Source organism: Herpailurus yagouaroundi, unplaced genomic scaffold, assembly GCF_014898765.1.
Source record: "Herpailurus yagouaroundi ecotype Mexico unplaced genomic scaffold, PumYag 428, whole genome shotgun sequence".
NCBI lineage: Eukaryota > Metazoa > Chordata > Mammalia > Carnivora > Felidae > Herpailurus > Herpailurus yagouaroundi.
In genome coordinates this window covers 2285830-2306798 of record NW_024412645.1, presented here as the reverse complement: position 1 = coordinate 2306798, position 20969 = coordinate 2285830, and the positions used below count along the sequence as shown (strand labels likewise).

The 20969-nt window shown below is 51.0% G+C and overlaps 1 protein-coding gene across 7 annotated transcripts in view; it reads left to right on the top strand.

The window, feature by feature from the left end:
* NF2 (NF2, moesin-ezrin-radixin like (MERLIN) tumor suppressor) overlaps positions 1-19147 on the top strand; it is an 80789-nt gene extending 61642 nt beyond the window's left edge. For 5 of the 7 annotated variants that reach the window (XM_040463918.1, XM_040463915.1, XM_040463917.1 and 2 more), the window contains 3 exons: positions 1859-1986; positions 4191-4356; positions 16202-19147. In XM_040463918.1, coding sequence (XP_040319852.1) covers positions 1859-1986; positions 4191-4356; positions 16202-16252 — 345 coding nt within the window. In that variant the 3' untranslated portion in view covers positions 16253-19147. Of the gene's footprint in view, positions 1-1858; positions 1987-4190; positions 4357-5774; positions 5834-16201 lie in introns of all 7 variants that reach the window. The other 2 variants (XM_040463914.1, XM_040463913.1) reach the window with 2 other exon arrangements.
* Positions 19148-20969: the final 1822 nt, after the last annotated feature.

The window sequence follows — 20969 nt, the reverse complement described above, 5'->3', positions numbered from 1 at the left end:
GGAAGGAAGGAAGGAAGGAAGGAAGGAAGGAAGGAAGGAAGGAAGGAAGGAAGGAAGGAAAGGGAGGGAGGAAGGAAGGAAGAAAAGAAAGGAAGGAAAGGAGGGAGGAAGGAAGGAAAGAAAGGAAGGAAGGAAAGGAGGGAGGGAGGAAGGAAGGAAGGAAGGAAGGAGAGACACTGGAGCAAACTTCATGTGCTCTTCAAACAGTAAATAAATAAGTCCTGGAGGAGCTCGTTCATATCAGCCTTTTACTCATATTTCATGGTATGGATGGATTGTAATTCATCTAAGCAGTCCCCTATGGATGGGTATTTAGTTTGTTTTCATCTGCAGTTGTGAACAAAACTGCAGAAAATATCCCTGAGCATAAATCTTCGCACATACGGTGAATGTACTGGTAGAATAAATTGTCATAAATAGAACCGTGGGGTCAGGTTTTCCATCGAGATGCTTTCCACAGAGGTTGTCCCAGTGTCTGTTCTCACCCACAGTGCAGCACTCAGCGCCCGTCTTTTTGGAGATTTTGATGAGGTATAACATCCATACAGGGAAGTGCCCCAAATTATAACTGTACAGCTTGATGCATTCTCGCAAACTCAACACACCAATGCACCCAGCACCCAAATCAGAAAACAGAACGTTCTAGTACCCCAGAAGCCCCCTCTCAGCACCACCTTCAACACCCACGCAGACAGTCTGCCTCAAGCCTGTCATCGTCTCAGATGAGCGCTCTGGGCCTCTGCTCTTTCCCAGACGCTGTCCCAGACTCAGCCAAGGATCCAAGGGTGAAAGAGAGGCAGATCCTGCCCTTAGGAAACTTGCCAACAGTAAAAGAAGAAGACGCAGCCAAAAGGGATTTTTTACAGGGTGGAGTTAGGGAAGTGCCACCACAGAACCAGAAGCACCATGTATAGCAAAGAAAAGAGTTGCCATCTGGCCGAGAGGGATCTAGAAAGGCTTTGGTGAGAAATCCTAGTATTTGAGAAGGGCCTTGAAAGTGAGGTGGCGTGTAGCAAAAGGAATAGTTTAAGCAAAGGAGCAGAAACAATGATGTTCACGATCCAATAGGGCAAACAGTAGGAAACACGGGAGAAGTAGATCGGGGCCATATTTGAGATGACCCTTTGTTCTGGGATGAGAAAGTCCTCAAATCTAATTGCTTTGCCGTCTGCTTCAAGCCCTGCTCTGGCTCTGTCTTCCAAATCCAAACCCTCAGCATGCAGGGCAGCCCTCTATGGTCTAGTCCCGGCCCCCCACCCACCTCACCACACCGGTGCCGCTCGGCTTTCTCGCCAAGCATGCTCTGCCCTGCCCAGTGCCGTGCCTCTTGCCTAGCATGTCTTTTCCTCTGTCATATCCTCTGCTGCCAACATAGCGTACCTTCTCCAGCTCCCCGGCCTCTGTTCACTCCCTGGCTGTAGTGTCTACCTTACTTAACCGGGATGATCTGTAAGCACCTTTGTTTACTGAACAATACTGTCAGCTGCTCAGAGCCAGGGACCCTGTCTTGTTCTCTGCATCTCCAGCTCCTAGCCTGGGGCTTGAGAGCTTCCTCAACAAAGAAGTGAGTGGGAGTAGTGTTTAATTTGGCTGAGCGTGAAAAGCTGGCAAAGGTTCGAGGGAAGAGGAATGATTTGTCTGGATTTGTAGTCTTTGGGGCCAGTCACCTGGGAGCAGCCAGTGTGGGTAGATGGGGAACAGGAAAGACTGGGGTAACATGAGGCCATGGTGGTGCTGGGAGGCAGGGCCTGAGCTGTGTGCCCATTTCTGTGGCTGCTGGAGGATCAGTGGTTAACACAGCAGTGCCCCCTGTTCCCATAGAACCCGAACCTCCTAACCAGACATTTCTCATTCATAGCCCATGAACCCAATTCCAGCGCCATTGCCTCCTGACATGCCAAGCTTCAACCTCATTGGTGACAGCCTGTCTTTCGACTTCAAGGATACTGACATGAAGCGGCTTTCCATGGAGATAGAGAAAGAAAAGTACGTAGTTTCCTGACTTCCGTGCCCCCAGCCAGTGAGCTAGAGTGGGGCCATCTGGGCTTGGGAAAAGTGGAGGGTTATCACAAGCATCTGTCACTAGCCCCTGCAGGATTTGCTCTGTTCCCATCCTCTGGAGGAAGAATTTCCTCATCAGAACTGAAGGACGTCACACCAGCGTCCAGTCTTCCAGGATAACAATGATACTTGATTGGTGACCTGGAGTTTACAGGACTCAAAACCTCACCTACAGTCTCAGACTGGTTTTCCGGGAACTCTGAGTCAGTCAGACTGCTGTTCACGTGGCGATAGAGCACGTGATAGTGTTCTAACACAGTAACAGAACATGCTTCCTAGTTGTGTCCTCTGGCGGCTGAGATCTGCGGCACTTCCCATGTCTAGGACAAGGGTCAGAGAAGAAACTCGGGCTCGAGGCCGAGGAAGGCAAACGTCCAGGTCAGGCTGGCCCTGCTGTCCAGGGCAGCCCTGAGCTGAACCCCCACATGCCCTGTTCACAACAGCTTCTGCTGTCATGGTTGGTGGAAGTGGAGCTGAGGTGGCAAGGAGAAATCTAACTGAGGTTCCCCCAGATTCCCAACCACAGATCAATTGGCCACTCATGCCACAGCTTACTGGAGAACCATCACAAAAGCTGCTGGGTGTTGGGTGCATCAGTGTCCAGTCTTTTTTTTTTTTTTTTTTTTAATGTTTATTTATTTTTGAGAGAGAGAGAGGGAGAGAGAGACAGAGACAGAGTGCAAGTGGGGAAAGGGCAGAGACAAGGGGAGACACAGAATCTGAAGCAGCCTCCAGGCTCTGAGCTGTCAGCACAGAGCCCAATGCAGAGCTTGAACTCAGAAACTGTGAGATCATGACCTGAGTTGAAATCCCACACTTAACCAACTAAGCCACCAGGTGCCCCCCTGGGTCTTTTTAATGTTTATTTATTTTTGAGAGAGAGACAGAGCATGAGCCAGGGAGGGGCAGAGAGAGAAGGAGGCAAAGAACCCGAAGCAGGCTCCAGGCTCTGAGCTGTCAGTACAGAGCCTGATGGAGGGCTCGAACTCATGAACCGCAAGATCATGACCTGAGCCGAAGTCGTATGCTTAACCAACTGAGCCCCTCAGGTGCCCCATGTCTGGGCTTTTTAGCTTTGTCTCATTTCATTCCCACTAACTAGCCTCAAACATCAGAGGTAGGTTTTAGTGTGCCATTTATAAATGAGAACACAGATCTGGAGTGTTTAACGAACTCACCCAGCATCGCACAGCTGATGAGGGACAGAACCGGGATTCAGCTCCAAGCCCATCTGAGGGTATGTGCTTTCACCTTGTACAGTATCCTTGGAAGAACTGTCTCGGGACAGTGCCTCTTTGGAGCTCGGGGTGAGCAACCACGAGCCTCTCCGTGGTATCTGCTGTCCAAGTTCATCTTCAAGTCTTTCTCCATTGACCAGGCATAGTAAGCATTTCGTGGTTGTGATCAGGGAGAGGCTACATCCTGTTCCGTGTTCTGCTTTTTTATAGTTTGTATTTTCTTATCACCCATGCATGTGACATTACCATCACATGACAGACTCCATATACTAGCCATGGGAATCACTACAGAATTAGCATTTATATTGCATGATTTGCCTGGCCATGACATTATAGTTGGACACTTTGAGAATGATTTCCAGATTTTCACCATTGTAGATACAGTGTATCTACCTGCAGGTGGTGGTGGGAATCTTTTTCTTCCTGATATTGGCCGAGCAAGCTTCCATTTTGTTTAGGAGATGATGTCCCAAAACAAGTAGGGATGTGGCCACGGCCTAGCAGAAGAGGTCACTTGAATAGAATCACTTAACCAAGAAGGGCCAAGACGAGGAGATTGTTTTGGACATCAGGAGTCTTGATTCATGTGTTGTTGCTTGTGCAGAATTAAAAACTGTCTACTGTAACTGGTATTTGTAGAGCGCTTTCAGAGAGTTTACCAGAGGGCTTTCCTACCCTTTATTTTGCTTAATTCTGACCACAGCCCTGTGATCATTAGCCCAACCTCATGGCCAAGGAAACAGATTCAGACCTATTTAGCGATTGGCCCAGGCTCCCACGGCCTGGGAGTGTCTGAGCAGAGATGTGATGAACTCCATCCAGGCTGCAGACCCTAGATCCCATGTCTCACTGTTGCCAAAGCCATGATACACCATGTCCTCTTGCTGGCAGAGTGGAATACATGGAGAAGAGCAAGCATTTACAGGAGCAGCTCAATGAACTCAAGACTGAGATTGAGGCCTTGAAACTCAAAGAGAGGGAGACAGCCTTGGACATTCTGCACAACGAGAACTCTGACCGGGGTGGCACCAGCAGCAAGCACAACACCATCAAAAAGGTACCGAGTCTCCCGTCTTTCACTGATCAGGACAGTCATTAATGAAATGGAGGTTGGCATCTGGTTTCCTGAGTAGCCAAGTCATTAGACTGTTATCATTTTTTATACATACTTAGTTGAGGAAATTTTTTAACTCACGCCAGAAAGGGAATTTAATCTGCCAGTGACTGTGAACCCATTGGCTTGATGGAAGGGGAGCCTGTGTTAAAAGCTCTGATGAAATGAATCACTGTTACGAGACAGGTTTTGATCCATCATTTAGCAGTAAAGCGATTCTGTCTTTTAAGCCAAGGGGAGTTCTGCCCAGGGAGCTGCCTTACTTCATGAGAAAGCAAAATGAAACAGAGGCTTTTGAGAATGGACTCTCCCTCTAGTCTTTTTGGGTTATTAAGTGGCAAGAACTATTTAAAAAATCCTGTTCTTACTTTAAAGAAACCAAATTCTGAATTTTTAACGTTTTTCATACTTAAAAGGAAGTGTCTAGAAGAACCTTAATGTTTTAAAAGATGAAACTTCATTTATGTTGCTATCAGTTTCAAATTGTTCTCTACTGATATTTTGAGCGTTCAGGTTTTAGAGAAGGTTAAATTCCATAAATATCAGCCCAAGAGTGTGCTTCTCTCTCAGACAAAGCACAAACGGCCCCTCCTGCTGGTTTGTTCCTGACTTATAGCCCAGGGTCAGGCTAATACCTGTAAAAGAGGTGTCATTAAGATGAGACTGTTCATTGAGTTTAGATCATGATAGTTTACCTAAGTTTAATTTTTTACTCTTTACCTTATTCTTTAGAGTGGTCTCCCAGGTTAAGGAATATCTGTTTTCAGTAGTTAAGCTGCATCTGAAAACTCCAAGGGTTCTATAGCTACTTGCCAGTGCTAATGGGTACAGCCGGGAGTCTCAAATTCCTTCTCTGTACTCCAGTTAGTATTGGCACCGGGTAGAGAATTCCTCTTAATAGCATAGCTGAAAAGGAAAGGCCTTTCCCCATTCCACATTCTTCTTCCCTCTGGCTTCCGTTATTTACTGGGTTTCACTTCCAAAACTAAATTATTGAACAGTTAGTGAAAGGGGAACTAAAGTGAGGCCTCAGCCAGTGAGCCGAGAGGTAAAATGATGACTGGGCCAGGGAGCCAGTCAGCCCTCGAAGGAGCTTCCTCAGGCACCCCACCCCCAACCCCCGCTCCTGTCCCCAGGCTCCTCATCTGGGCACACTGAAAGGTCTCGTCTTTGCTGTCGCTGCCGTGAGCCAGGCCCTCAGGAAAGCCGGAGGGACCTGTTTCCAGGCCATAAAAACAAACAAATGAAGTCACTTGTCACCATTTCAGGCCTGTCTGAGCATTTTGCAAATGGCACATGTGGCATTTGTTGATATCACAGGGTATGTTTTTGTTTTTCTTCATTTTATTTTGCTGGTTTAGCCTCAAGCCCAAGGCAGAAGACCTATCTGCATTTGAGCCCTCAAAGTAGGTTATCCCAGGTACTCTGTATGTGGTGATGGTACTACCCTCTGTGATACTAACCCATGCATGAGCTTGCCTGTCTCTGTCCCTGGGCCATGCCGAGCCCTCCCGAGGGCAGGTGGCACTGGGTACTGGCCGCAGCATGCTTTGAGTCTGAGAGCAGGCGTCCGCCCTGTGGGGCCAGACCAACCTCCGGGGGTTCAGAAGGCTGCCTCGTTCTGAAGAGCATGTCATGGGGCTGTAGGACCAGCTGTCCATCACATTTTGTGTCATCGTTGGGCTGGGGATGGTCATGGCTTCTCGTCCAGAGAGGTCTGTCTAAAATCCTTTGTCTCAGTGGCATAGTCCTTAGATAAATAGCTCTAGCATGGAAATGGGATAGATCTGGGTGTCTTTAACTCAAGATCAAGACCTTTCATGTGGTGACAGCTTCTGAAGACCCATGGTCATACCTGGTCGCGGAATGAAGGGGCTGTCCTCACTCACTCATTTGCCTTTAGAGCCTCCCCTTTCTGTACACATCCACTTTCTTTCCAAGTCAAGCAAACCAACAGTACAGCGGTCTGATCTGTAGCCCATCTAAGTGGACCATCTATCTGTCTGTCGGTGCTGTGAAGACTGTCTCTGCTCAGCTCCTCCACAGCCTGGGGCAGAGTTGTGGTCAGCATGAACTCACATTGGGACAGTCGCTGGCACCCAATAGATGAGCAGTCAGTGGTTGTTGAGTGAATTAATGGAATGATTGCTCCTTTCCTTCTGTGATAGTTCATCATCCTCCCAACATGCCTCGGCAGCAGGGAGAATTTATTATGCCCGGTAATAACATAACATCCTGCCTCTGCTCCTTACCTAATCCCCAGCGGTACGCCAGCCAGTGGGCCCACCGACACCTGACAGTCGCGTAGGATGTGTCCTTTGGTGTCCTCGCCACAGTTTCTGCTGTTAGAATAAAATAAGCTCACTGGAAGCTTTCTACCAAAAAGTGAGATCTGGCATAAGATAGACCTTATTTGTGGTTGTTATCCAAGCAAGAGAGGTTAGCTACTAAAGTCCCAGATGGATCTCATTATAAGATGGATTCTGTCTGTCAGTGGTTCCAAGAGCCCATAGCATGAACCTCAATTTGTGTGTGACACTTTTATTTAGTGGGCTCCTATTTCTTCAGCTTTCATACCACACATTGGCATCAAATGCCCTGATACCAAGCAGCGTGTGCTCTGAGCAGGGCAGTATGACCAACGCTGGAGTTGGGCAGGCCAGGGGGATCATCTGTCCAAGTGGTGACCCCACGGTGCCCAGAGGACCCTCGGGTGGATCCGCTTTGGTTTCCTGGACTTTGTGACTAGCACAGGGTCCAGCAGAAAAATCCCTTTTTGTGTCAGCCTGTGCTGTCAGGCATTCCTGCATATGACCATACCATTCCACCTTGATACGATTTCATCTGTCTTTTTTCTGTAATGATTCAGAATGTTTCGATTCTTCAGGGACCTGATTTTGACCGCCAGTTCTCACTGAGCTCTTATTATAGACAAATGAGGTTTGATTTGCAGTCAGATTTGTACTGCTCCGAGGACATTTACAGAAGTCTTTTTTTTTTTTTTTTTTTTTAATGTCTTGATGTGAACTTGTTTTCAAAGCAGGCTGCCAAATTCCAGTTAATCAAGAATTCTGATTACTCGAGGGTTAACAGAAGAATGGGCTCGGCTTTTAATAATAGCTGGACTTATCTCAGCATTACTAGATTAAATAGTGGCAGTTTTTGCTACACTTCACGTTTGATTCTCTTTCCATTTTCTGGACTTTGCTGGTCCCTGGGGCTAGTGACTAAGCATGACGAGTAGCCACCTGCCTGTGCTGGGGTAGCCCTGGGGCTGTGCCTACTGTAGTCTGGGCCAAAGTAAGCCTAGTAAAGACAAACACCACTGTGGGCTTTGGAAGTTTGGGCACCTAGAGTGTGAAGGTCAGAGCTCCATCTACGAAGTCTAGGACGAGAAATGCAGAGACTGGTGGTGACCTGGAGAGCTTCCAGTGTCCTGAGAGCCCATTAATCTTGGTTCAAACCAGGCTGCATTGATTTTTGTTTTGTTTTTAATGTTTTCTGATCATAGATTTCTTCAAGAAAAGAATGGTTCTACCTACGTCCCACAACGCAGGCATGTTCCTTCTTCTCACCTTCAGTACTTTCCTGCCTCACTGTGAGGTCCCAGTGTCCTCTCCGCAGTACTCTCACTTAAGCTAATTCCAGGGATTACCCTTGGGTTCAGGGCTTAGTTATAATGTTCCCTTGGGAATGCCAAGAGGCTGTCCCATCTGGCTAACCGAGGTTACCACTACTCTGCCACTCGTTTTCTCTGTAACTCTTACTTTCTCTTAATGCCCAGTGTCCTCACCTGTAAAAAGTGAACAAAACAGTTCTTAACCCCCAGGATTGTTAGGAGGATTAAAAGAGGTAACACACCTCTTTTACACAGGAAGAGCTCAGCAAAGAGTTTCCATGAGTTTGGAGGTAAAAACTTTGAAGAAGCCAGAATTAACATCACTGGTTCTTTTGCTATCCGATTTGAGTTTGCAAGGGTATATTTTGTTCCTCCTGCCAATCTTAACTGCCCACATTTCCACTTCGCCCCCCCGCCCCCACCCTGCCATTGATAATCAGTGCAGCTGGTTTGGCATTTGCATGTGATTCAGAGTGGCACCTAGTTGTCAAGAGTCGCTCTTAAGAACCTAGATTCATTTCATTCTCAGGGGGAGCGACAGCAACACATACTTCTGGCCTCCGAGTCTTTTGAGTGAGGGAGTGAGGTCCGGCAGTGAGGCTGGAGTGAAGGGGACACAGGTGCCGTGGGCTTCAGAGCCACAGTGCCGAGGAAGTGAGCTGTGGCCGGCTGTGCCGCACACTTTGGAGGTGAAGATGCAGTGCCAGAGCTTGTACATTTCGGGGTCTTGCTCTCATCCCCTCTCAGGGGACAGTTTTCACTCCCCGATCCTGAGCTGGTCTGAGTGCCAGCAAACTTGTCATCATTTTTGTGCCCATGATCTCCAAGGGAGCACAGGGTTTCAAAGGAAATCGACAGAGGACAAATCATGAGGATCGTGGAGCTTAGAAAGTTTATTTTATTAGTAAATGGTTTGAGCCATCAAGGTCCAGCTGTGGTTTCCGGTGGTGGAGGAACAGGAATGAGTAGCCTTGACAGTTCTCTGAAGCTCTAGCTGCCGCTTGGATCCAGAAGACATAAAAGTCCAATGTCATCTTCAATTTGCACTGACTCCCCTTGGAGATGCAGGGCTGGCGAAGTGAAGTAGAACACTTAGAACACCAGGGAAGTGATAAATCACAGGGCAGGATTGAGTATGCGTGAAAGGCTTCTCCCACAATTAAAACCAACGGCCAGAGCCTCCCTGGTGACCTCTAGTCGCCTGCCTCAAAGAGGGCTCTGGTTAGTTTCTGATGCTTGTGTGTAGTTAATGTGTTCAGCCCTTCCATGACCCCGGTCACTGGACCCGAGCTGGCAGTTGGCTCTGCCTGCTTTGGAAACTGGGCATCGTCTCGTGCGGCATCCTCTGCCCTGACTTAAAGGCAGCGTGCACTGGCTCCCAGCTCCAGAACCTTTCTTTTGTTGCTGTTGAAGGGTGACAGAGGCAGGAGGGGGGAGGAGAAGAACGGGGGTGGGAGTGGGGTGGGAGCAAGGATTAGCAAGGAGCAGCAGCACTCAGGTGTGGATAGAAAACACGTGGAAGAGATTGCAATGGCGAACTCTTCCCTGCTCTGTGGGAAGCACAGAGAAAGCATTGGGAAGCACAGCCTGGTCTCCGGGAGCCTGCTCTTCCTGGATGCGATGCCTGGGCTCATCCCCGAAGGCCACTCTTACCTTAACACGTGCACCAGCTAGATGTCCAGGTGCCTATCAACTGGGGAGGGCTTACCATTCTCTTGCTTGTTTCTGGTAGCTCTCTAGATAGAAGATTCTGCCAGCCTCTTTTCCAAAAGACCACGACCTAGTTCCTCTTCTTGGTTGGGAGACTTTACCCAGTCAAGCAGTTGCCCTTTGGGGAGGCGTTGAAGATCCTACAAAACCTGCTTTGCCCTCTTAGGATGTTTTACAACCATTTGGAAGTGCCTGGGGACATTATTGGGCCTTATTTGATGCAATAAAACATCCCATTTGGTCCCTCAGCACTGAAGATGTGTTTCAGTGCAGCCTTCCTCCGGCACCTGATTTGTTACTGCAACAGTGGGAGGGAAGAGATGGGATGCAAACTCATTCTGCGGGCTCGAGGTTCTGTTCTTATGATCCTTGCTGTGATTTCCCTTCTGATATTGGCAATTTGAAAATGACATCAGCGTGTCTGCACCTTTTTGCTAAGGCACTCAGTGCTCAGAGAACTCTGTAGCTATGAGTTCGTCTCTACCTGCCCAGTGAAGTGAATCAGACTGATTAGTCCATTTTCCAGGTAGAAGGACGGAGTAGCAAAGGCGCCTGCCAGCATCTCACGGGCAGCTCAAGACACAGGCACACACCAGTTTCCAGGCATCTTCCTACTTTAGGTCCTTAAAAGATTAATATACAAAAGAGACCCTCTGGGCTTTCCCTGAATTGAATTCATTAATTGGGATGGACTTGGCCTTTCATCCCACCCCTGTTTAAGGATAAGTGTGCGCACAGCTCTCTCCCCGTACACATCACCAGATGGCATTTGGGTGCAAGCCGTCACTAGCAAGACGGCAGAAGCGCTTAATCTGGCCAGTGTACAGCAACTATCCCCCTTCACTGGCCTGCCCCCTCCTTGGCTCTGATTTGGAAGGGGGGATGTTGATCACACCCTAAACCAAAGATTATGTTGGAATTTGCTGCTGCTGATTTGGCTGTCACCTTTCTGCTCCAGAGTTGGCTTTCTCCTGGTGGATCCCAGCGCCAGAGAATCCGCATGTCCTTTTGAATCCGTGCCCTCCCCCGCTCCTTCATTTTTGATATGTAGTGGCGGAAAGGAGGTGTAACATGATTTTAGGGCTTGCATTTCAATTCCGCTGCATTTTTATGGGACAAGCAGTCTCAGCGCCTGGAGTTATTAGGTTAGTATCTAAAATGGGTTCAGCACTGTGGGTCTTATTGTTTAAAATGAATTAGACGGCCCCCCTCCCACCTTCCTTTCTCCTCCCTCGGGATGAGTGGATTGAGGCAAGGCCCCCAGAGACTAGTTGGAGGAATCCTGGCGCTCTGATTAGTTTTGTTCTCCCAGCTTAATTGTAGAGCTTCCTTTCTCTTGTCATTGATAGCCCAAGTGGCTCTGTGTCCTGCCCACCCCCACGCCACCCCTTTTTGCTTTAGGAACAAGATTATCACAATGCGGCCTTGTGAATCAATTTTCTCTATGTGCTGATGAAAGTGTAATTCATTCTTAATCAAGCAGCCTTGCTGCTGCAGGCTCTGTGCCGGAATACATTTAGTTACCCTCCCATCACTTTGGGAAATGATTCCCCCAAAAGGACTTTTAGAGGAGAGCTGGAAGGAGAGTTGGCAGCCAGCCTGGTGCTGTCTTTTTCCAGCAGGGGGCACTCTTGAGAATGATGCTGGAGGATCCTTTGTAGCTGGCCACATTCCCCACTGCCCCTAGCCGGGAGGGATTGGGGAGCCTGGTGCTTGTCACAGGTGCCTTCCAGGCTTGCTGTCTCTAGACCCTGGAGCCATTTCTTAGGACTGGGCAGGTGCCAGATCGTTGTGTCTTGATGGGCTGCCTGAAACACTTGCCCAGTGAGCAGGAGCCGGTTGAACCTGCGTATGGCGTGCGGGCCTGGGTTAGGTCCTGTGTAGGCTTGAGAGGAGCCAGCCTCCTGCCTTTTTAAGGAGACAGATATGTCTCCCGGATCTGAACTGGTTGAGATTGGATGGATGTGCCCATGTGGTCACACCACACACAGTTGATAGCTCGAAGAGGTGTAGCTCTGCCAAGTAGCTCCCTCTCCTGCCCTTTCACAGCCTGGTGGCCGTCACAGACAACTGGCAGTTTGATGGACAAATGCGCAGGAGGAGAGGTGACTGCCAGGCTTGTGGCTGTTGATGCTGGGCAGGATGAAGGGGCCAGGCCCAACAGGTGGATCGGAGCCCCTCGTAAGATAAAGACCAAGCTGTATAGATCTGCAGCAGAGAAAGCAAAGGAAGTTTGTCTCCTCAGAAAGGAATTGGATTAGTGACAGACTTGAACAGCCGGTTCAGTCAAGAGAGAACTTAATTCCTCCTGTATTATTCACACGGCTGATTTTAATCAGATGTGAAGAGACAGCTGGAAGAGAGAAGCGGGTCAGCCCAGTGCCTGGTGAGGAAACTTCATGTTCTTTTAGTCATCTTTAGGGAACTGGCAAGAGCACTGCAGGATGGAGGCTTTGTGCAGGGCCTCTGTGGTTTATGGCTTCCCGAAGGAGCTGGCGGGACTGCCGGGAGCCCCAGGGTTGGACCTTGTCTGGATTCAGTGTGAGTTTTGAGCGGTGCATGGCAGACACAGTCACTAGTCGTGTCCAGGCAGAGCTCTAGCTGTTTGTCCTTAGAAGGAATCAGAAAGGTGGACCAGATTCAGCAGGTCCCAGAATGATGTAGCCATTGTCTGCAAGGCCCTCCTTGTCTCTCCGCGTCCCAGGCTTTTCCGCTTCACCACCTACTTAAATTCAGAGGAGACCTTTTTTCCGACAAGCTTGGAGATAGGCCATGGCAGTGTAGTCCCCCCCCATGGCAGTGTAGGACCCCACACCATGTGCCCTCGGGGAATTCCCCTTTGTTCCTAGAGGTGCTGCCTCCCCAACCTAGTAAGTCGGGCCAGAGGGCGCAGAGGGTTATTGTCGATCATCAAACAGAGTGCAGGGTTGGTGGGGGGGGGGGGGGGGGGGACTGGGGAGACTGGCTTCAGTTCTCACAGTGTGACCTGCAGGAGGTGAGGCCTTCGTCAGGCCATCTCCATGGCACCTTTGCTGTGCTGTGAGCAGAGAGCCGGGCCTGTCGCTGAGCAAGAAGGCAGACCAAACACTGACACGGGTTCGTACACCTTAAAGCATGGGAGGGCGGCAGGGAAACCAGGACACTTGTTAGCTGATTTTCATGAGCACACAAAGACCCACAGAGCCAGTTTGTTTTATGAAGGGCTCGCTTTGTGCCATTTCCTCTGAGCCTTCCCCTTCTCCCTTAGGAATACCCCTGCCTGTAGCTGTACTGTAAACGTGACAGTTAGTGAGCTTTCTAGAAACAGCAGGTGGTGACAGATCCCACAGGTGAGAGGAGCCAGGCTGAAGGCAGCTTGACAGATGCTATTGGCGGTGCCCCGGGGGCCCTCCTGACCTCTGCCCCTGGGCTTCTGAGTTCTCGCCCAGTGCAGACCCTCCTCTTACCTCCTGCTTCCCCCACCCGCTTTCCTGCACGAGCACAGGGAGAGCTGGCTGGCTCCAGAGGAGGACATCTTGATGTCTAAGATAAAGGATGCTGCTGAGTGGGGGGAGCAGGCAGAGGCCGTGGTGGGAACTGGAAGGGTTCCAGCCGCAGACAGTGCACTTGTGCAATAATTTCCCCTGACAGCAGGGTCCCTAATGGAATTAGGACCGCCAGGAATTACACAGTAAAGGTAAAAGGCAGGGGCAGTGGTAGCCAGATCCGCCTGTGGGCCACAGCGGGAGGCTCCCAGTGTCCTCAGCGTCCACGGTCACGTCAGCCACCTCTGTCTGGTGGGTCTGCCTATTCCTGTAGCAGCCTGGTGCCTTATGGAGGATTGTGGTACTCTCTCCTCTTGCCGAGGCCACATGTCTGTGGTGCTTTCCTACTTCTACATGGCCAGAGTATTTGACTTTGCTCCAGACCTTTCCTCGGGCTGGGGTACCACTTGTGCTTTTGTGAGATAAGAGGTCAGGCTGAGCCCCTGTCGTGCAGCGTGGGGTGGGGTGGGGATCCAGGGAAGCATCTTGCCCACCCGAAGAGGGCTTTGCATCCCAACAAACACATGCTTGAATAACTGGAATCTGGCACTGCCAGAGCTGCCAAAACCTTCCCCTGGCACCTCGAGGGGACAGCCAGCACGCAGCTTGGGTAGAGGATCCAGGAATTCTTGGAGCCAACACTGTACAAATGGGCAGAAGGCTCTCGGAGGCCCCCACAGCCTGGGCTTCCTGCCTGGGGAAGTGGCCAGGCCTCTCAGGGCCATCCTCTCGCCCTGCCTTGGAGGCCACGAAGGCCAGCACAGTGCATGCCCCTGCCTTCTGTACCCCCTCTAGCCTACACTCTGCCCTGCGCCCCCACTGGAAGGAGAGGAGCCAAAGCTGGGGTTAGGGAAAGAAATGTGATGCTGCGATTGGTGCTAACAGCTGTTGGGTTCTCCGTGAGCATCAGGCATGGTGCTGACTGCTTCGCAGTGCTTCCCATTTACCCTCCGTGTCCCCCTGTGAGGAAGGGGTGCCATTGCCCCGCTTCACCATAGGGAGCTGAGGCCACAGTGAGTGAGTGACCTGCCCAGGACCATCCAACTGGTCAGCGGCTTTAGGTCAGGCAGCCTGGCTGGAGCTGTCTGTGACTCAGTGTGTGGAAGGGCTGTGGGCATCTCCCTGTCCCCTGTTGGTGCCTTGTCCCCTCGAGGAGCCAGCCAGAGGTCTTCTCTGGGAGCGTGGAAGAAATCTAAGTGGAGACATTGGGTTTCACACCTTTTGATTTAAACTCTCCAGCAAGAGGATTTTGTCTCAGTGATTCTTAGGTTCTCTTTCTTTCCCGGTTAACATCATGAGTCCCATTATCACAGAGCACATAACCCGCAGCCGTTCTCCTCTGACTGCATTTAGGGAGAAACCCATCCAGACTTGGCTCCCTTCTAGAGGGAGTTCCATTTAAGCAAAGAAATGAAAGCTCTCTCCATTCCCATTAGAGCTGGGCTTTCCAGAGGGCTTCTGAAATTGGTTCCACTGACGAAGACAGCCCAGACGCGTCCCTGCACTCAGCTTGTTAGTCAGGAACTTCAAGGCCACAAGATTTGGCAGGGTTTAAAGAGCCAGCTCTCAAGCTGTCTCATTTGAGCACACTGACGCCGCCTGTGTTTGATGGAGAAGGGATCAGTTTTGAGCTTCCCTCCCCCACCCTTTAGAGAGGCAAGATGGTACCAAGGACTTTTCAGATTTAGAGACTGCCAGAGGTCCAGGGAATGGGCCAGACCATCCAACCCACTTCCATGGTTTAACTCCAGAGGAAAGAGGCTCAGAGAAGTCAAGGGTGTCCACTGAGGCCACACAGCGAGCTGGTGACGGAAAAGAATTAGTGTCCGGGCCTTCTTAGCCTCGTGTGGAGCTCTTGCCTTTCCCATGCATCACACCATTTCCTTAAGAGCCTACATCTTACTCATTCAACAAACATTGTTTGAGCTGCTACTAGGTGTGAAGCAGTAAGCTAAGTGGGTTTGGGGGATATGAAGATGAACACTATGTGCTCTGTGTCCACCTTCCCTGAAAACCCTCCTTTACGAAGTCCAGGAGCTGGATGTGGAATACACAGTCTCACCCAAACTGGTGATTTCCAGAGGGGGAGCAGGTGCTGGAAAGTGTCCGTGCCAGATGCTTCTGTTTGGGGAGATCCTGGGAAGTGGCCTACAGAGTCTCAGGGGCTGAGGGTCAGCAATTCCGGAGGGTCACAGATTCTAGTGCCTTTTCTACCATGCCAAGAGCTCAACCCCTGATCCTGCCTGTCTGCATCTTCCCAGCCCTGTGCTTCTTAGGGCAGCATCCTTCCTGGGAAGGCCTTAAGTTTCCAGACAGAGGACTGCCCCTTGGGGACTGTCCCCCTTGCCCCAACCAGCCCCAACCAGAAAGCTCATTGCCTCCCAGCTTGTAGATGCAAACCCCCTGTGAGCTGCCAGGTCATGGGCAAGTCTGCTATAGGGCTACCTGGGGAGCCAGGAGTGGGAGGGACACTCTCCTCCTTGTCTGACACAGGCCTGCCTTGCCTGAGGCTTGTGTTGCCAAGCCGGTCCTCTGAGCCCTGGAGAGGACGAGCATCCCAGGCTGGCGCCACCGCAGACGGAGCCCCACAGAAGCATCTTAGACACTCTCGTAGACGAGAATGTGAGAATCTCTTACAGTGTCCAGGGAGCTCCTGCCCTCTGTGAAAAGATGATGTTGATGACATTTTCCTGCTGACATGCTTCTGTCCACCAGCCATCCCTCCTGGCATGTCCTCATTTGTCACTTCCTAATTTGAGTTCTTGGGCAAATCTGGAAACTTATTTGGGATTGGCCGCCAGCTCCTTGAATATCTATCTGAGCAGCCTTCCCTTCCACTCCAAACCAGCCCTGAGGTTAGTCCCCAAGGCAGGATGGCACCTGTCATAAAAGCAGAAATCCAGCGCCCTTCAACTTCTTCTCTGCTTCCTTGCAGCTCACCTTGCAGAGCGCCAAGTCCCGAGTGGCCTTCTTTGAAGAGCTCTAGCAGGTGCCCAGCCAGCCCAGGATCTGTCACACCTGCTGCTCCCGGCACCAGAGGGATGGGTCAGACACCGTGGGAGTCATCATAGGTGGGCTGGCTGGGGGCTTCCATGGGAGCTCTGGAACTTTTCCCAGCTGAGTGGAGAGCCCAGCCCCCTTCATGTGCAATTGCCTTGAACTGTGACCTGCAGAGAGCTCTCTCGTGGGGTTCTAGTTCATTTTAAACATTTTAAAGAAGTATTTGTCTTTCCTCATCTAATGTGGGGTTCCAAACTTCCTTTGTCAAAGGCACCCTGGGGTCTATGTCTCACTGTCCAGTGCTGACCTCCCGAGCCCCGGGGAGTGAAGTGTGCAGGAGCCCTGGAGACAGGGAGCCTGGTGCCACCGCCCCCACCCCACCCTGGCTCCAGAACGTTCATCTCCTCCACTGGTGAGGAACTGGCATGCGAAGAAGTGTGGCCCACCCGAGCGCAGGCCCAGAGCGGCCTGCCTGCCAGCCTGCCTGCTACATATCGTCGGTGAGCTGGCCTGTGGCTCCTGACAAGCCACGCGATGTGTCCTCAGCCCACCACCCCCCCCGCCCCCCCGCCCGAGGCTGCGCTCTGGCTGCCAGCTGGTGGAGAATGGGAAAGGCAGCTGTGACTAGGGGAAGACTTTAGGCAGGAGCTGTGATGAGGGGTTGGCTGCCAGCAGAGGGGCCGGGGGCCCAGCAGAACTGAGTAGGAATCTGCTCCATACAGAACGCTCGCTGCCTTCCTCTTGCCACCGCAGACCAGGGTTCGAGAGGCAGGCGGGAGCTGCGTGTCTTTCTCACCGCCCTTCAGCCTTAGTCTCTCCTGCCTGTGGCGGGCCACCGGGGGACTCCCCAGTCACGCTGTAGTCAGCACCTGGTAGCCTGGCTGGGACTCTGTGGCCCCACAAGTACTTCTCACTGTGGCCTCAGTCTGTGTTGCTGCCTGAATCACCTTTCCTCCTGGGCCATATGCCAGCAAGCCCTTCCTAAGCCTTGATTGTACCGGGCCTCCTTTGGGTGTTGCCCTTTAGGGGCAGACAGCCCTTTATTTTTTTTCCCCCTTGGGCCATGTGGGGTCCCGTGTGCTCCTCCCAGCACAAGCCAGATGCACAAGCCAGGTGTCCACTCGCCATCGGTGCTCTGCACCTGCTGGTGCACAGCCCCCTTCCACTCGGGCAGCAGCGGGCCACGGAGCCACTCCCATAGCACCATGCTCCTTCGTTTGGGGCCACTTTCTTGCCCTTCCTTTTCTCCATGGTTTGGTGGTGCTGCTGTGACCTGCCAGCCATTCGGATCCTTCCAGTGGGGCTGTTATGCAGAGCAGGAGATAAAGTCAGAACCAGTGAAAAGAGGCTTATTAAGTGAGGACACGTGAGGGCCTGGAGATGTCCTGAGAGCAGAGGTGTCTCTGGCAATCCTATGTGGTTTTGAGGAACTTAGAAGCTCACGGAGATCCTGCCTTTTTTCCACGGTCAGGCTGACCTAACGGTGTCCCGGGCTGGCCAGCCCCCTTTTGGGCCCCCTTGCCCTGAGGAAGCCAGCCCTGTGTGTAACTCAAACCCCTTAGGATATACAGGGTGGGACTCCACATCTGGATGCTCAGTGTAGATGGCTGTGGCTGAGAGAGTTTCCTTATGTCTCCCTGTCCCTCAAAAGCCTCTTCCCCTGAGATGCGGTCACAGTGAGGGGAGTCCTAAGGCATCTGTAATGTAGGGCCTGGCTCTTGTGTTGAGGCTTTGTCTCTCCAGGCACACCACCCATCCCTGAATTTCCATGACGAGTTACTTTCCTCCTGACCTGTAAATTTAATCTGTAACAGTGGCTGTGGGCACAGGAGCATGGTGGTGGTTTATATAAATGTTGTCGGGCTTTGTTTTTTTTTTATTTAACTGCTGTGTGTGTGTTCCAAGTCCGGGAAATGCCGAGCCATGTGGCCACGAGGGAGCCAGCTGGCATCTGAGCTGTGGCAGGAGCACCGTCGGGCCCGAGAGCCGACTCAGGAGGGCCAGCAGAGCCTCGCTCCTCCAGGAACACTTCAGCTCTCCTTGGAGGCGGGAGCTGGCGCGTACCTCCCAAAGACGGGTAGGCGGAGAGGATGGTGGCCTTTAGAAAAGTCCTGCGCCACAGTGGAAGGAAACAGAATAAAAGAGGAGCTTGGTTTTCAGGGACTTGTGGCGAGGCTCAGGTGACTGTGTTCTTTTCAGGTGAACATTTTTAGGGCATGGGAGCTTATCAAGTCAGGAAGCCTCCACTGAGGGCATGGCCTGGCCACAATTATTTCATTACAAGTGCTTCTGATGGTTCTTGGGCTGCCCAGCTAGTGACACTCCGTAAGGCTAGGGTGTTGGCCCTTAGCGGTTCTGTCTACACAGACAGACCTGACCGTTCGCCCTGACCGAGGCCCCACCTCAGTCCCAGCAGCGCTCTGACCTGTGACATCAGCTCAGTTATTCATGTACCCACCAGGCCCCGCTAGACAATACCCCATGGCATTACATAACACTTCTTAAGTGACTGTGTTTTGTAAGCTTGGGGACAAGCTTCTCTCTCCCTCTTTTCTCTTTCAAATCAAAACAGCAAATCCAGAGTCTGACAACCAGGACGGTGACTAAGTGTTGCTCGCTGACAGGGCTAGGGCCTTGCAGCCCCCGGAGGGTCCACCTCAGTGGGGAGACAGCCTCTTCCAGCTGCCCTGGGGCCAGGCGAGCCCCTCGTGGGCTTCCAGAGAAGCTCCATCCGTTTTCAAAGATGTCAAACCTCACTCGTTCCAGTGGGGCCTGGGTCTTGCCTCCTGTCAGGGCCAGACCATGGAAGGCTATTTTCTATTCCGGGGATTGTTGTAATTTAAATGATTGTTTTAATAAAAATTCTAAGCTGTCAAAAGTGTCTTGGGCTTCCTTGGTTTGCTTGATGCCCTAGTCACTGAGGCGGCAAGCTGAGCTGGGTGGTAGGGCCGACTCTTGGGGGCTCTGAGGAGACGGGACCTCTGCCCTCCCTGACTGCCCAGCACCCCAACTCCGGCCCCGTGTCACTTTTCCAGGCCGATGACAGCACCCCTTACTCTACCTTCACCTGGGAACGCTCTTCCTTTGTCCTGTGGGCACTCAGGGTCATGGAGCAGTCCCTGGACAGGGTCCCAGTGCCAGTTTACTCTCCACACCCCCTGCCTGTCCTCAATTCCAGACCTGAAAACTAGGGTGCTGGACCAGGCAACCCTTCAAGGTGCTTCTGCTTGCTTCCAGGTGTCCCCGTTCTGGGCTCTGGAAGGGGGGGGGGGGGGGGGAGTTGCAGAGCCAACAGGGCGCTGGGCACTGGCTGTGGGACAGATGAGGCCAGCTATTGCCACAGGGCCACACGACTCACACTTGGGGTTGGGAAGCATTGCTGTGGAGCTTACGTTTTTTTGTTCTGTTTCTGTTTTTTCAATCAATAAAAATCCTTTAAGACCACAACTACTATAGGATAATTCTATCTCAAATCATGCAGCCTAAAATGAAAGATTCCAGTGGCACAATATGTTATCAGGACTTCTCAGGGACCACAGTGCTGCCTGCCACGAGTCAGAATACATTTCAGGTCTCCATTGTACAGGCCAATCACGAAAATAACCTATCAGAATACGCAAAAATTTCCAGGAGTCAGAGGTAAATACAGTGTTTTTTATATATTTTGGAAAGATATGTTTGAAATTGTAAAGTTAGAAAATTGCAAAATTTGAGGCACCTGGGTGGCTCAGTTAAGCATCTGACTTCAGCTCAGGTCATAATCTCACAGTTTATGGGTCGAGTCCCGCATCAGGCTGTGTGCTGACAGCTCAGAGCCTGGATGGAGCCTACTCTGAATTCTGGGTCTCCCTCTCTCTCTCCCCCTACCCTGCTTGCGAAGCTTGCTCTCAAAATATAACCATTAGCAAAAAAATTTTTTTTAAATTGCAACATTTTATAGGCAATATTTTGTTAGTTTTCAATTTATAGAATTGGTAACTAATTAGACCGTTAGATAAATAATATGAAGCTGCTTCATTTCTTAAAAATGTAGATTATGGGGGTGCCTGGGTGGCTCAGTTGGTTAAACATCCTGACTCCTGGTTCGGCTCAGGTCATGATCTCACGGTCTGTGAGTTTGAGCTCCATCGGGCTCTGCGCTGTCAGTGTGGATCCTGCTTGGGATTCTCTCTCTCTCCTCCCTCCTGCCCCTCCCCTGCTCGTGCTTGTGCTCTCTCTCAAAATAAATAAACTTTTTTTTTAAAATGTAGATTATGTTATCTTCAGTGATTGGAAATTCCTATGTAGTGTGAGCCAGAGAAAGTAATTCATAAATACTGATCACTTGAAGATGCCCAGACAATATTTTTACTTGACTTTTTAAAACCAACCACTGACTGCCAAAAGATAGGAATACGTTCATACAGATCCCAAGGTCTCCATCAAGTGGGGTTAGAACCAAGAATGTTGCCTGGTATTTTGGTATCGAGGAGACCAGTTGAGTTCTCTGCTTTTTTAAAATTTGTTTTGATGGTGCTGTAAACCCAAAGCTGCTGGCCAGACCTGCATGCTTAATGTTAGCGTTTGCAGCCTGGTCCCATGGGGTCCCTGAGCGGCTCCTTCTGACCTCCCTGCCGGCACTTGGTCCTTTGCGTTTGGTCGTCGCCTGAGAGCTGAGTGCCTGGCAGCTGTTCCCAGGGCTGCCCACCTCAGAAGCCTTTGCT